This window comes from Mastigoproctus giganteus, chromosome 3 (assembly GCF_048544385.1).
Source record: "Mastigoproctus giganteus isolate SK-2022 chromosome 3, ASM4854438v1, whole genome shotgun sequence".
NCBI classification, from domain to species: Eukaryota; Metazoa; Arthropoda; class Arachnida; order Uropygi; family Thelyphonidae; genus Mastigoproctus; species Mastigoproctus giganteus.
This window is the reverse complement of record NC_143577.1, coordinates 47,043,075-47,060,117: the sequence shown is the minus strand read 5'-3', so window position 1 is coordinate 47,060,117 and position 17,043 is coordinate 47,043,075. Positions and strand designations below refer to the sequence as shown.

The 17,043-nt window shown below is 41.4% G+C and overlaps 1 protein-coding gene across 1 annotated transcript in view; it reads right to left on the bottom strand.

Moving 5' to 3' along the window:
* Positions 1-17,043, bottom strand: part of LOC150087933 (anoctamin-4-like) — a 452,209-nt gene that overhangs the window by 177,847 nt on the left and 257,319 nt on the right. The window contains exons 6-7 of the mRNA XM_090369274.1: positions 11,012-11,160; positions 89-189 (exon numbers count right to left, since the gene is read on the bottom strand). Of these exons, the coding sequence (XP_090225400.1) occupies positions 89-189; positions 11,012-11,160 (250 nt within the window). The remainder of the gene's footprint in view (positions 1-88; positions 190-11,011; positions 11,161-17,043) is intronic.

Sequence of the window (17,043 nt, the reverse complement as noted above, 5' to 3'; positions counted from 1 at the left end):
ACTATGTTTAGATTACATTATGATTATTTTGAATTCTACATGCACATAAAAAACAACTTTCTGCAGTTTTACCTTCTTATAGTTTTACCTGTTGTAGCATGGTCCACTTGGTCGTAAGCTGTGCGCATTAGAATCTCCCATACAATACGACTCCTTTGTCCGTAAGTGAGGAATTTTTCGGGATCAATCCTGTAAATAAAATAAATGAATCACAAGCAGATTGATTTAATTTATGAGACAGTGAACAAAAATCTTTATTTTGAAAAATATTGTATTTAATATTAGTATTGGTACTGGCAAGGTGATGTAAGGAAGCAAACGTTATACAGCACAACCAAAAAATAAATAAAAATAATAATAAATAAATAAATAACAATTTCATTTATCCATTCCAACAACTATCTAGTGCGGTCACGTGATAAGATTAAATTTTTTTCCCCCGCTACTTTCTTTCTACAATGTATCAGACAAGCATTTTATTTCTGATAATGGAGTTAAAAAGGTTAATGTGTGAAACATTTACTACAGTGACTGCTGTGGCGCTACGTGTAGTGGCTGTGTTTAAATGTGCTCTCAGTTTATTAAAATTTGGTGGTTTGTAGCATAAAAAACTGAAAATACATCTTATCGTAAGGAAGAATAGATAAAGAGGATTCACTAGACATATATTTTATGTCTCAGTGGTAAAATTTTTTTTTTTTTTTTTGGTAGTTGTTGGCGCATAGGCTTCTGTGGCCATAATGCACCTCCCAAGGTTTTTGCAGTACTTTGATCCAAGCCCGAGGTGGGAATCGAACCCGCGACCTGTGGGTTTCCAGGCAGGCACTTTACCCACCCGGCTAGCCCGGTCGGCCTCAGTGGTAAATATTTAGGCTCTAAGACTAAAATAAAACTAACGGCTAGCGCATTCGAACAGATGCAGCAGTATTCTTCGAAGATTATGCAACAGTTTAACGCTATATGAAAGGAATTTAAATGTTGAAATATAGGAGCGAATATTTAAAAACGCATGAAATCAGTGTCACCTTATGAATAAATTCATTGACAAGTTATAAAAAATTATTGTGTGAATATACTGAAAAAAAAAATATATTTATATATCTGTTAAAATACATACATATACACTGTGCTGCCATTTTATTGGGTACATCTCTGCTGTGCACACAAATGGTTTGTCCCATAACGTTGCAAGTCACATGACCATAGTTGTGGATAGAATCAGTTACGCGTACAAAACGTAGCAAGAATTGTGAAGAGGAATGATCTAACTGACTTCGAACGTGGCATGGTAGTAGGTGCAAGACGTGCTGGAAAAAGCATCTCTGAAACGGCAGTTCTCCTGAACTTTTCACGTACCACAGTTTCAAGGGTGTATTCGAGAATAGTGCAACGAACAGAAAACATCCTCTCTCAACGGCACTCTTGTGGAAGAAAATCGCTTGTTAATGAGAAAGGTCAGAGGACGATGGCTAGAATTGTGCAAGCAAACAGACGGGCCACAATGTCGCACATCACATCAGAATACAACCTTGGTGCGCAGAACAAAATATCGCAACGGACTACTAGTTGCACTTTGTCGCGAATCGGCTACAACAGCCGACGGCCACATCGCGTACCTTTGTTATCAATGAAGAACAAGAGAGCACGGCTCCTGTGGGCACAACAACACCAGCACTGGACTATCGAGGATTGGAAAACAGGTGATTGGTCTGATGAATCGAAGTTCCTCATGCATCATGTTGATGAAAGGCTCAGAATTTGGCGAAAACAACATGAATCCATGGACCGATCATGTCTGACGACTATTGTGCAAGGTGGTGGGGGCAGTGTTATGGTGTGGGGAATGTTTTCTTGACACACGTTGGGTCCATTGATACCCATAGATTCACGTCTGAATGCCACATCGCACCTAAATCGTTGCTGACCAAGTGCATCCGTTCATGTTGACAGTTTATCCTCAGTCAGATGGTTACTTCCAGCAGGATAATGCGCCGCTGCACAAAGCCCGAATCACTATGGATGGTTCCAGGAACATGACAGTGACTTTTCTTTGCTGCAGTGGCCCGCTCAGTCTGCGGATCTCAATCCTATTGAACATCTCGCTACAGGCCTACACCTCCGTGGAATCTCAAGGAACTGCGTGAACACTCATGTCTGCATGGTACTCCATTCCTGCACAATGTTTTCAGCATTTTCTTCAATCCATGCCTAGACGAATTCAGGCTGTTTTGAAGGCTAAATGAGGCTCAACACGCTACTAAGTAGGTGTACCTAATAAAGTGGCAGAGCAGTGTATATATAAACGACGACCTCTGGAAACCAGTCGAAAGCCAGGTGTAATCAGCCTTTCTGCAATAAGCAGGGCTCTGCTGTAGTCAACTTTCTCTTTCCGAGCATCTCGTGAGATGCATGATGACTCTTCCTATGATTAAAGCCGACCCCTTTCAAAATCAGCCATGCGGTAGGCAATGGCATACAACCACATTATCTGATGCCACAGAGACCACAACAAAAAAAAACTCCAAAAACTGCTGTTAATTAGATCCCGGATGCCACTGTGTGCCCTGCAAAATTAAATTTAAGAAAGAAGAGGGTAAACGTGGCCATATGGAATGTAAAAAGTTTAAAAGAAGGCAAGATGGATATGGTCATCAATGAAATGGATAGATATAAAATTGACATTTTAGGAGCAATCGAAGTCATGTGGACAGGACAAGATCATTTCAAAACTGGAAATGTGTTTTTGGTTGTTTTTTCTGGAAGTGACCAAGTAAAAGAACGTGGTGTCGCTGTCATTTTGAATAAGGAATGTTCAAGGTCTCTTCTTGGATACAATCGTATTAATGATGACGGTTAGACTTCAGAGCCAGCCAGTAAATCTCAGTTTTAGTTGCATATGCACCGACATTAACACCCACAGACGAAGATATGGACGTTTATTATGAAAATCTCCAGTCAGCTCTTGATCCGATCCCAAAAAAGGATATTTTGATACTCATGGGTCATTTTAATGCAAAAGTAGGCAAGACAGTTTCTTCTAGTTCAGAATGTGATAGTTTTGGTCTTGGCACTAAAAATGAGCGGGGTGAAAGTTTAATTGAATTTTGTCATCTGAACAGTTTTGTCATATGTAACACCTGCTTTCAGAAGAACCCGTGAAGGCTCTACACATGGAAATCTCCTGATCATAAAACAAGGAATCAGATTGATTATATCCTTATGCAGCAAAGGTGGCGTTCCAATGTAATCACAGCAAAAACACTTCCTGGAGTAGATTGTGGCAGTGATTATCAGCTACTCTACATCGTTCTCAAGCTGAAGCTGAAAAAGATCATGAATAAGGTTTTTCCTAGACGATTGGATGTAGAAAATATTCCAAATGATTATATGCTTGAAACAGGCAATCGTTTTCAAGCTCTATTAAAACTAGATGACGATATGCTGCCTGAGGAAATGTGGGAAAATACAAAAAGCATTATTAAGGATTCAGCAAATAGACACATTAGAGAAAGGTCAAAGATCAGGAAGCCTTGGATTACAGAAGATACTTTTAAACTTATTGAACAGAGAAGAACTGCAAAAGCCCAGGGTGTACAAGGAAACGAAGAGTAACAGGAACTAAGCAAAGTCATCAAGCGCTGTTTAAGCCAGGACTAACAGGATTATATCAATCGAAAGTGTAAACAAATCGAATACCACAACAAACGAAACAACACTAAAAAGATGTATGATGTTATTAAGTCTTTATGACAAAAGTTCCGACCAAAACTTAATGTAATTAAAGACTCCAAAGGACAAATTTTAACAGAGGAGAACACAATCAAAGGAAGGTGGAAAGAATACTGTGAGCAGCTCTTCCGAGCACCTGCTGGCACTAATGATCTGCCACCCCCTTTTCAAGAGTGTGATCATGAACCAGTACCACTGAAGGAAGAAGTCGAAAAAGCCATCAGAGAACTAACGTGTGGCAAGTCACCTGGAATTGGTGAAATCCCTGCGGAATTGATTAAAGCTACAGGTGTGAAGGGCGCCGAGTTTTTTCATAAAATGATTGTAAAAATTTGGGAAACGGGACGGTGGCCATCGGATTGGAAGAAATCATTTTTCATCCCCTTACCAAAAAAAAAAAGGAGATCTGAAAATTTGCTCAAATTATAGGACTATTAGCCTAATTTCTCACGCTAGCAAGATTCTTATTAAAATCATATTAAACAGAATCTCAAGAAAACTTGAAGAAGAAATGCCAGAAGAGCAAGCAGGTTTCAGAAGGGGTAGAGGAACCAGAGATCAGATCTTAAGTCTACGACTAATTATTTAAAAATGCAAAGAATTCAATTTTCCAGTCGTTTTGTGGTTTATAGATTATGCAAAAGCCTTTGATTGTGTTCGACATGAGAAACTATGGGAAACGATGACTATTATGGGTTTCCCAATTCACATAATTCAGCTGATTAAGCTACTGTTCCAGGAACAGGAAGGAACTGTGAGAACGAACATGGGAAACACGGACTTTTTCACAATAGGTAGCGATGTCAGGCAGGGCTGTATTTTGTCACCTCACCTTTTTAATCTTTATGCTGAAGATATCATGCTTGAAGCTTTGGAAGATTTAGAGACTGGCATCAAAATTGGAGGACTGAAGATAAACCACCTTCGTTATGCAGATGATACTGTGCTAATTTGTAATTCTAAGGATCATCTTAAAGAAACTCTGAGGAGAGTATGTGAAGCAAGTTAGAAAAAAGGATTGTTTCTAAATGTGTGTAAAACTAAAATTATGGTGATTGGTGATAATCTCGGTTCCAGTAAAGTGAAGGTTAATGGGCAAGATATCGAAGAAGTTGATGAATTTGATTACTTAGGATCAAGAATAAATAAAAATAGTGACTGCTCAAACGATGTAAAGAGACGACAGGCAATTGCTATTTCTGAAACGTTGGTTGCTGATCTGATAAAATTATGGAGAGATCATGATCTGCCGCTAAAGACGAAACTGAGAATTATTGATTCGTTAATTTTTCCAGTTGCCACCTATGGATGTGAAGGATGGAATCTGAAAAGAGTTGACAGGAAGAAAATTGAGGCATTTTAAATGTGGTGTTACAGGAGAATACTGCGTATTTCTTACTTGGATCGAAGAACAAATGAGTGGGTATTGAATAAAATTGGCAGGCCTAAAATTCTTCTTCATAGCATCAACAAAAGAAAACTCAAGTTTTTTGGTCATGTAGTAAGAAGAGAAAACTTTCTGTTGAAGAATATAATGGAAGGAAAAACCGAGGGGAAGAGGTGCAAAGAAACACCTGAAACTAGGTGGAAGGATGGGATCAGTGAACTTCTGGGCATGACACTTTGCGATGCTGCTCGTATAGCACACGATCGATGCAGTTGAAGGAATTTGTTGGTGGCCACAACAGCTCCTCAGGAAGGTATGTGACTGGAAGAAGTGAAACATTTCATTACTATTGGTTGCTTTTTTCCAGTTTGAATGAAACTTGTCTAATTTTACTGGAAATAGGTATTTCTTTCGGTAGTTTTATCCTTCCATCTTTTATCAGTGTCCGGTTATGTCGTAATGTGTTCTGTTGTAATGCATGAAGACGAACTGAAAATTAATCTTACATATTTGTTTATTTTTTTATTTTATTATTATAGGTTGTATTTACAAGTAACATACGAGAAAATTATATAAGTTGTATAATTTTATAGCTATTGCTTAAATTACTGTCTGTTACCTCATTAAATTTTTTAGCAAAAGCTTATTTCCCAGTACTCACCTCTTAAAATCCGTGTTATCATTTAAATTCCATAGGAAGTGAAAGTGAATACTCATTTAGTTAATTTTTTCACTTTCACTTCCTATGGAATTTAAATGATAATACGGATTTTAAGAGGTGAGTATCGGGAAATAAGCTTTTGCAAACATTTTTAATGAATTATATAAGTATAATACAAGTTATATATACGCGAAAATATGTACGTCTTAATTTACGCGAGGGGTACGTCCCAGAATGTCTTGCGCAATTTAAAATCACGCGTAATGTAAATAATCACCAAAAATGCGATAATAGGCCTATGAGAGTAACTCTCGCATCTATCTAAGTTACCCATACCGGTACATATCATTCGTTTTCTTTGGTTGGAAGACTGGGCACTCTAAATAAAATGATGAGCCACCAAAGATTCATCTTCGATTTACTTATGCTTTTTTTTGTTTGTTTGTTTGTTTGTATAGTAAGAAAAAGTATGTTCGCTATAACCAACGTAATATATATAGTACAACACAAACAACAATTGAGAGAGAGAGAGAGAGACTGGGGTGGAGGGTGGCCTTAGGCAGATTGATGAGAAGGGTTGTTTGTTATTTGGTTTTTAGGAGTATTAGCAACTAAGGCCATATTGCTCTGGAGATATGCGGTGGTCATTTCTGACCTTTCCGCATCCTCCGTATTTGGTGGTCACGGGCTCGAATCCCGGTCTAATCAAGAAGCGTGTGCTACGCACTGCTGCTCCTGCCCACCTGGCTACGGAGTCGGCAAAAGGATTGTCATGGTCAGATTCCGTTCCTTCGGATTTGGACCATATAGGCGGGTGGTGTTACGCTAACCCGGGAGATGGAGGATTCACTTGACTGCTCTCTTGAGCGCTTGAAAAAAGAAATCCAGAGTTAATTGCTTTGCACTTGCCTCTTCTAACGCAACAAATCATAGTTGCACTTTAGAGCTTCGTTACTTTACGTTGCACTTTAGAGCTTCGTTTGAGATTAGGGTCTTCATCAGCTAACAGATTTAGGCCTTCATCTATAAGATTTAATGCTTTCGATATTCCTTTCACTGTCAGGCTCCGTTCTTCTTTAACCTCTGGGCTTTCGATCGCTGCTGCCTCCTTATGTTCAATGCGATGCTGCTCGAGTGCAAACAGATATTCATTTGACAATTCTTGATGATGCGAATTAATTAAATTATCGACATCAGTTTCCTCCACTTCAGTGAATCCTATCGTTTTAGCGAGTTTCACGCATCTGTCTTCAGTTTGTGCATACTCTTCATCAGATCAGAGCCTCTGAAGGAGGTGCTAAGATCTGGTCATAACTTATGTAACGAACTTTGAATACAGTTATGTGGAACTTCACGCCATGCAGCATCAATGAATTTTAAAGCATCTTTTATATTGAAGGCTCGCCAATATTGCTGCACACCCATCTGTTCGTGGTCGGTCTTGTCAATTAGATCTGTCAGAATGTGCTTTAAATACCGTGATTAAATAATTTAATCACGTGTTGGTCCATAGACTGGAGTATTGAGGCTGAATTTTCCGGGCGGAAAAACAGTCTTGATACTGGAACAGACAGCAACAATACTGGGTGGATAGCTTGTGGCCTTATAAAGAATAAGTAAGATGTTGGACGGAATTCCTTCCGCCTTGCAATACACTTCCAATTCTGGTCGTAATTGAGATCCAAGATAACTTCTGAAAATGGTCATACACCCTTTAGGATTTCAGTACCAGTGCACGGGCATGTACGACCTGCCGTAACCTTTAATAAGGATAAGAGGGTTTTGATAGTGGTAAATGCATACAGGTTTCAGTTTATGACCCTCCATATTAACACCGAACAGAAGCGTTAGCCGATCTTTCGCCGCCTTAAAGCAGTCTTTTCAGCAATGGAAATATAAGTGCCATCAGGCATTTTTTTTCTAATATAAACATGTTTCGTCGAGGTTGAATATTTGTTTGGGTATGTGCTTCCCCTCTCGTGCCGCTTTCCGTAAATATGGTTGTTGCGCGTTATTTTAAATTCACGTAATTTAAACACGCGTAAAGTAAGAAGTGACTATACTTGTTTTTACCCAGTATGATTCAGCATAGTCGCACGGACCAAAACGTACGTTCGTTCTTCTACCATTGGGACTGAGGTTTCAGGATTTTGTCCCTAGAGATCTCAATATTACATTAATTTAACATAGCAAAACGTGGTCGATGTGGTTAATGCAGCAGAACGTGGTCGATGTGGTTAATCTGCATGCAGTTATCGAGTTTCTCACTGCAGAAAACGTTTCGTCTATCAACATTCGACGAATCAAAGCTGTGTATGGAGTTGATTGTGCTGGCGTGAGTACTTTTTGTCGTTAGGCTAATCATTTGAATATTTAAGACGGTGGGCAAGTTGAACTGCAACACAATCTGTGTGCGTGTGTGTGTGTGTGAGAGAGAGAGAGAGAGAGACTAAAAACGCTCCAATAAGGCGATCACACCCTACATACTGAACCAGTGTACCCTAGTGTCTGCTGGAAAAATCATGCATAGTCTTTCTGGAGTTTTCACATTGTAGTCTCTCGAAAAGCTGCAGGCGCCCTTTCAGTGAGTTCTGCAGGATAACAGCACGCTGCCTTACACTAATTCGCGAACTTGGTTGGTTTTTTATTTTTTTATTTTTTTATTTTTAGGAGCATTAGCAACTAAGGCCATATTGCTCCGGGATATGCGGTGGTCATTCCCTGACCTTTCCGCATCCTCCGTATTTGGTGGTGACGGGCTCGAACCCCGGTCTAATCAAGAAGCGTGTGCTACGCATTGCTACTCCTTCCCACCTGGCTACGGAGAATTCACGAACTACAAAACAACTTGCCTCGTCAGAATTTCACTCTTTACAAGGGTAAACATCTGACCATGTCAAATCTAAGAAATTTAGATTTCGCTCCGATATTTTTTTCCCCTTTCCATATACTGAATGACTCCTGGAGGCTATCACTTTTCTTTGGACGATGAAGTCAAGCTAGCTGTGAAGCTTTAATACAATTCTGTCATTATGGCATCACAGTACAATTTGAGCGCTGTCAAGGGTGTAAAGACGCAGAGGTGATTGGAAGTTTTTCTCAAATAGCTGAATAAATATTAATATGCATATCTGTATATTGCTGTACACATATGTATATCTGTATATTGCTGTACACATATGTATATCTGTATATTGCTGTACAGCTACCCCTGGGGCTCACATCTGGTGAGTATGGGCTTGGCAAACCCATGGTCATGAGCTGGATATCATTATTCTTCTCTTTCTTGCTTTCTTGGTGATTCCCTTCTATTTCTGATTCTCTCACTCTCAATGTAAAGCGGAAATTTGGCTGGTGCAGCATAACCCTCAGGCTTCCTTGTTCCTTGCACCATATGGCTAATAATAATAATAATAATATGCATATCTTTACATTGTTTTGTTGTGATATCGCTATCAGATTCTAAGAGAACAACGGAAGGCCCATTGCTTTTCTGCATCTGTAATAAAGACATTTATATACAGTAAGCTGCCGTTGATCGTACGTGTTATTATTATTATTTGTTGAAACAGTGAGATTAACAACTTTGGATTACAGTACTTCTTTAGTGAGTGATGCAAAAAAGAACTAGTTCCGCAAAGTGCTACAACATGGGGGGGTAGAGGGGAGGAGATGGCGCTGTACATTCTGCAGGAGTGAACAGCTATGCAACATGTTTATTCGGATTGTGATCGGTAACCATATCAGGCATTAACGTTCACCAAACTGGTGAATATAATATCCACTGATTTCAACGATATGGCGGAATAATAGTTCCACGTTGTCAGTTAACTCTCATAACAGACGAGGAAACATGCTGTCTTCGGGAACTCCATGGAGTTCCCGAAGACAGCATGTTCCCTAATGTGCTCTGAAAAACGATGAGAATATGCGAATAAAATGGGTGACTTCAATCATCACAGCAGTTGTTTTTTCTAAAGATTGCTGACGTTGTGGCCGATGGTGCAGTGCCATCATTTTCCCATTAACTGTGGGGCAGTATCACGACAGCTTAACATGGTCATGACGTAGCCCAGTGGTCAGGAGCGAGGGTGCATAGCACGCGTTCCTTGAGTGGACCGGGGTTCAAGCCCGTGACTACTAAATACGATAAATATTTGTATTGAAGATTTATTGTAAACTCTACTGACTTGGTTGTCGTGCTGGAGTATAAACAGAAAAAATAAAGTTTTTCGATCTATCATTCATTGGTACCCATACATCAGCTATTGCACCGCAAGGATCTTGTGAAATACAAGTGATCTACATAAACTCAACGAATTCGATTTATGGTTTCTGGCGAGGAAGGAGGTCGATGACGTGTTCTGGAAACATATTGTGGGTCGATGAGGCTTATTTCTTTTTAAATGGCAGTGTGATTAATTGGAGGTGAGTGATGAGAATCATCATTCACCCACAGATGTTTTCAAAAAGGTTTCTCTCCATCGTTCACATATTACTGCTGTTTGGTATCAGTTTACAGCGAATTTCGTAATTCGACTATTTTCCTTCGAGTAGGTTCGAGCTCATGGTCCAGGGACGAGTACCACGACAGCATAGCGTTACTTCGACCTTCCTTGGTTGAAAGGATTGCAGGAAACAACTGTTTTTATTCAGAATGTGGATACTCTGTACATTAGTCGACCCAGAAGCTTCATAAAGCATTCGGTGATAACCACATCAATTACCGTTACTTCAGAAACATTTTGCCACATCGATATTCAGATCTCAGTCCTTGTGACTTTTTGATTATGGGGTTATTTCAAAGACATGTTCAAATTCTGGCTTATTTGAAACAAAGTATCGCGAGGCATGTTTTTAACATTCCCTTTGACAGCTTTGAGGAACAGTTGCCATTTTGCGTTTCTAGCGCATGGTAAACGTAAGTGGTCACCATATTGAACATCTTAACCTTCATGCCTAACAATTTATCAAACAGTATGCTACCAGTTGCAGAGAGCGCCAATTTCCCTCTGGCGGAAATTAATGAAACTTTTTTTTTTTTTTTTTTTTCAATGTCTATTTCGGCATATGTTGGACAATGTTCATTCCAAATGTAATCTTTCTACCGTTGACAGTTTTCCGCTTTCAGCTACCTGAATTCACGCACTTGAATTACATATAACGATCTTGCATTATAAATTCTTTTAATAGAAAAGAATTAAAGTAAAGGAGCTTTGGAAATAATACTTAACTGTTTTTCTGAATCTTTTAAAACCGGAGGGGAACATCTTTCCTTTTCGTCCGGAATCAGATTTTTATTATATGAAAAGGGAATATCAAAAATTGGACAATAGAGCGATGAGCATGAACATAGTTCGTCGTCTTTGGCTCGTTCTTCTTCCTAATGAAAATAAAACTTTAGCAATAGTATACAGGTTTAGTAACAAGAAACAGAGATCTTTAATTCGTCATTGCAACTACCTCACGCATGATTTCTGTAGTTTGCTTAAACTACAGAAATTAATCTCACTGAAACTGCTTTATGTAAAAGCCATGGGAACAGGCTATTTACATAAAGAAGAAGTTATGATTGCATTTGGAAATTAAAATTAACTTTCAAGAATACGAGCGTGCTGCCTCAGTGTGGGTAGTGATATAGGCCTCTATCGTTGTCCTAGCAAGTTAAAAGGATGGCGAATATCATCCAGTAGGACATCTTTTCTGTGGTGTTACACTTGTGCTCTGAACAACAGTTTTAATTGGCCAAGAGGCAAAGGTAAGTGTTTGTCATTGGAATATTATGTCCGCGTGCTTTTGTCATATGAATGGCAAAAGCACAGGGTTATGGCAATGTAATGCTGGACTGTGAGAATGCCTTCAATAATGATTAGAGGCATAATTTCGTTGTAGATTATCGCTATCGTACCATTACTCCATAGTATGGCTCATTGTATGGCACCCCCTAAAGGAGGGTGAACGACTCTTCTCTCTGAAGTATTCCGAATGCAAATACACTGAGTGGACAGAAATCATGGAATACCTACCTAGTAACGGGTAGGCCCACCTTTCGCCCGGATAAGGGCAGTCACACGGCGAGGCATTGAGTCCACTAGTTCACGAAATACCGTTGCACAGGTATTTCCATCCATGCTTGCTGCACCGCTGTCCATAATTCCGTCGCATTCCTGGGTGGAGGATCCAAAGCGCGAACGGACCTTTAAACAGCATCCCAAAGATGCTTCACGGGGTTCATGCCCGGTGAACGGGGAGGCCATTCCATGGTGGTAAAATCTGCGGAATGCTCTTCAAACCATGTTCTACTCACCACGGCTCTGTGGAGAGGTGCATTGTCCTGCTGGAAGTGTCCATTGCCCTGTGAGTGCAGGATGACCATGAAGGGATGCAGATGGTCTGCAAGGATGGACACGTAACCTGGACCGTTCAGAGATGCATCTAGAGGTACCAGAGGTCTCAGCGTGTACCAGTTGAACACGCCCAAGACCATTACCGACCGTCCACTTGCCTGAACAGTTCCTTTTTAACATGACTTGTGCATAGCTTCGTGCTGTTTCTGCCAGATACGCACCCTCCCGTCCGCTCGAAATAACTGGAAATGGGACTCATCGGAACAGGAGACCCAAGATCTCCTGTTCATCCAAGATCCATTGCCGTCTCCAATCATCCAAGATCCATTGCCGATGTTCTTTCGCCCAGTTGAGGCGTAGAGTCCTGTGTCAGCAAAGGGACTTTGGTGGGTCGGCGGCTCCCATAACCTATTGCGGCCTGATGGTTTCGGTGGAGACGTTTCTGACACCTCCCTCGTTGAAGTTCGTCGGTTATTTGCGCCACTGTCGCTCTCGGGTTGGCTGAAACAATGCGAGACAGACGTCAACTGCCACGATCATCCATCACCTTTCTCCGCCCATAGCACTGTCCACAATGAGATGTTATTTCGGAAATGGTGTATTCTCGATACACTCTTGATACTGTCGAACGGGGATAATACAATATCTGTACCACCTCCGCGATAGAGTGACCCATGTTTCGGGCACCCACCATCATCCCTCTTTCAAAGTCGGTTAACTCACGAAGGTTATCCATACTGACATCGAATTACTATTTACGTGAATGCAGTGTACCTATACAGGTTGATTCACTACCAGTGCGACAAACTTGCAGGAGATGTAGGGGGAACAAAGACGAATCGGAATCACATAGCATTGCATGGTCCGAAATGCCTTCGTCATGCGGTAGAGGACGTTGAACGGGAGGTCGCGTGAACAGCGATCCCGTTGGAAGTCAGCATTCGTGAATCGGTTCCCGAGGCAGTAGGATGGACGAGTATTCAAACGTTGAACTGGCCGACATGCACCTCGCGTATGGAGCTGCGGACTGTAACGGGCGCGCCGCTCTGCGCTTGTACCAGGAACGTTTCCCGCACAGGCGTGCTCCTCATCATACGATTTTCGCACGTGTGCACAGAAGGTTACGTGAGACTGGTTGTTTCACGAATCGAGACCATGAATCGAGAGCGAACGACAAGGACGCCAGACAATGAGGAGAATGTCCTACGTCTTGCAGAAGGCAATCCGAGTACGAGTACTCCAGCGATAGGCCATCGATTGGATATTTCCCAATCCACTGTATGGAGGATACTGTCAACAAACCAAATGAGTTCATACCATCTGCAACTCGTCCAATCATTGGAGCCTACGGATTATCCACTCCGGAGGACTTTTGCTACTTGGTTTCTTCAACAGAAACGGTTCGCAAATGCTGACTTCCAGCGTGATCGCTGTTCACGCGACCTCCCGTTCAACGTCCTCTACCGCATGACGAAGGCATTTCGGACCCTGCAATGCTATGTGATTCCGATTCGTCTTTGTGCTCCCTACACCTCCTGCAAGTTTGTCGCACTGGTAGTGAATCACCCTGTATATCTGCCAAGCGGTGGGTTCGTCCAGTAGCAAGAGGGGTGACAGCGTCGCGTTTCCCAGGAACCAGGTATCCCGTGAATTCTGTCCTTTCAGTGTACGTTTATCGTTACCTGCCAGACGTCATGCCAGTGGGCTCTTTCCTGACATCACTTCCAAGTCTGGTTGGCCATCAGAATGCAGTATAACTTTCTTTAACCCTCTATTAATGATGTTAGTTTATACTGGCTGTGTTAGGTCTCGTATCACAATGTTTGAAATCTGACTGGAGTAATGAATCTGTACCTATAGGCAAATGACAGTTATCAATCGTACCGTGCTGATCTTCTGGGTGCTTTAGAAATTAAAGGACGGATAATTTTCTGCTATAATCCCTTTATATAGTTCTCAACCATATGAGCAAAGATTTGCCGCATTGGCCACTCATCCATACAGTGAAGATGGTTGTTACAACTCAGGTGTTTCAGTCTCTCCAAATACATGTCAGAGACATTGCATTCTCTCCTAGAAAAGCATACTTGACATTCTTTCGGCACATCACTTCTGAAAAATTTGTGACAAGAATTTACTATGCACCGTACAAACATGGTCAAGGCATATCCAGTTAGGACACTGTTAAAATGGAAGCTTGGAAGCGACTGTATCCCATCTTAGAGTTATAAAAATGAATAGTTTCAATTGGACCTTTTCAAGAAAAAAGAAAATGTCATCTTTTCTTGTTTGCAGTGGGGGGATTAAAATATTTGATACGGCTTTGGCTTTACTGCTTCGACTCTCTTGAAAAGCTACATAAACTTATTGATACTTTCATAACATCTATTGTGATTTTCAAAACTTATCCACCTGTTCCCGCTGTATGAGTTAATTTCAGTGTTTTCTTAAGTTATTGCATCTTTAACTCCGTCTCATCCACGCTTAAATTCTGCAACCCAGTTTATGACGGCAGAGTATGAAGGACAAGATTCCCCTAATGTTTGCTGCATGTCTTCATGAATTTTTTTATGCGACATTCCCTTTAAATGAAGGTCTCGCCGAAGGTGTCCGCTCCAAAAGTAGATAGACTTAAAAAGGTATACTGAATGATCACTGAATTATGACCACCCCTATGAAAACTGAATGCGACCCGTTGATCACGTGAGGTACGAGAGTGCGGAGTTAGTCGACCTACGTAGCTTAGATAAGGTGTCAGTGGTTCAGTAGGTAGCAAAATTCCGAGCGTGATGGGTAAAAGGAAGGATTTATTGGACTTTGATAAAGGACAGATTGTGGGTGCTCGACGAGCTGGTGCCTTGATTTCCCAAACGGCTGAACTGGTGGGGTGTTTGAGAGCCGCCGTAATTAAAGTGTACCAGGACTGGCGTCAAAATAGTCAAACAACGACCCGACGGCAAAACTGCAAAGGTCAGCAAAAGGTTGATGTTAGAAGTGGGCGCCGAGTCCGACGATCGGTACAGGCGAACAGGTGCAGCACTGTTGAAGAGTTGACTACCCAATACAACATGGGCCAACCCGGAACAATATTTGGCATGACCATGCGTCGCACGTATGGGCTATACCAGCAGACGACCCCTACGGCATCCTCTCCTAACCAAGGTTCATCGGCGTAAAAGGCTCGCCTGGTGCAAAGTGCATGCAAGTTGGACGTTAAAAGACTGGAAGAAGATGTGCTGGTCGGATGAGTCACGTTATTTACTCCACACCGTGGATGGTCATGTACGGATTTGGCGTCACCAACATGAGGCTCTTGATCCATCCTGCATGGTATCAAAGGTGCAGGCCGATGGAGGCGGATGTATGGTGTGGGGCATGTTTCACTGGCAGGAACTTGGACCCCTGGTGCATGTGGAACAACGTATCACTGGTCTCCGCTATCGTCAACTGCTTACTGACTGTGTACACCCCGCTATGTTTCACTTTTTCCCGAATGGCGATGGTGTCTTCCAAGATGACAATGCGCCGAGCCATCGGGCACTTGTTGAGCAGGAATGGTTTAAGGAACACAGTTCTGACTTCCAGCCTATCGATTGGCCTCCGAACTCCCTCGATATCAATCCCATAGAGCACTTGTGGGACACTATGGAAAGGCATATCAGGCGTCTGGATACACCACTCACCTCCATACCTGTATTGCTGACCGCATTACCCACATCTTGGTTGGCCATACCTCCCGAACGCTTCCGACATCTTGTTGAATCAATGCCGCGTCGGATAGCTGCTGTACTGAGGGCAAAAGGAGGACCTATGAAGTATTTAGGTAGGTGGTCATAATTCAGTGATTACTCAGTGTATATCGCGACTTGAAGAAGATGTATATAAAGGCCATCGATAATGAGAAACTTGCTTCTTGGCAAAATTTTGTCCAAACTGTTGGCAACTCTGACCCATGTGGCCTATTACATAAACTCAGCAAAAATAAAATCCAGTCTACTGAGGTTTACAATACCGTCATTACAACAATGTAGAAACTCTAAATTGGCAGGACACCGTCAATACTATACTGAACAGGCTTCTTCCACACGATGATCAATCCATTGATTCCTCTGAGCATCGTTCCATTAGAAATAACAACTGTGCATACCAACCCCCTTGAAGACACAGAACTCTTTATAATGAGTGAACTCAAATCATCCATCTCCAACGTCAGAATCAAGAAATTTCCGGACCTCGATTTAGTTGAAAACATATTCATAATAAAACTTTTTGAAATAACGCCAGACGTAACTCATCAATTTATATAACAAATGGCTTATGGAAGGAATTTTTCCAGATTTATGGAAAACTGCATTCATCAAAATTATAAAAAAACCAGGAAAGCCAGCTTCAGATCCGGAAGTCTACAGGCCAATTTCGTTGCTAGCAAATGTAGGAAAATTATTTGGAAGACTACTTGCTCTAAGAATTATAAACATCTTTGAAAACAGTAACCTAAATTCTCCCCGACAGTTCGGGTTTAAGAAGGAAAATATTGCGAAGATGCCATTCTGGATCTCGTCCATCACATTGGGACCTCTCAGGCTAAATATGGATTAGCTCGCTTTCGACTTGCTGTGGTGGGAAAGCCCAATTACTCCCGACAACTGTTCACGTAATTAGAAGCTACTTTCGAGAGAGATATATCAGAGTCATCTCAAAACAGCCGTCTCTAACAAGAAAGGTTTCCAAAGGGTGTCCCCAAGATTCTGTCTTGGGACTCATCATCTGGAATATAGTCCTAGACAGTTGGTTACGTCACAGTTTTGATAAGACACACGCAATAGCATATGCCGACGATTTGACTCTAGTCTTTGCAGGCAATTCTCGCGCCAACATTATCCTGCCTGATCTTTTTGCTTGGGCAGCTACAAATAAGC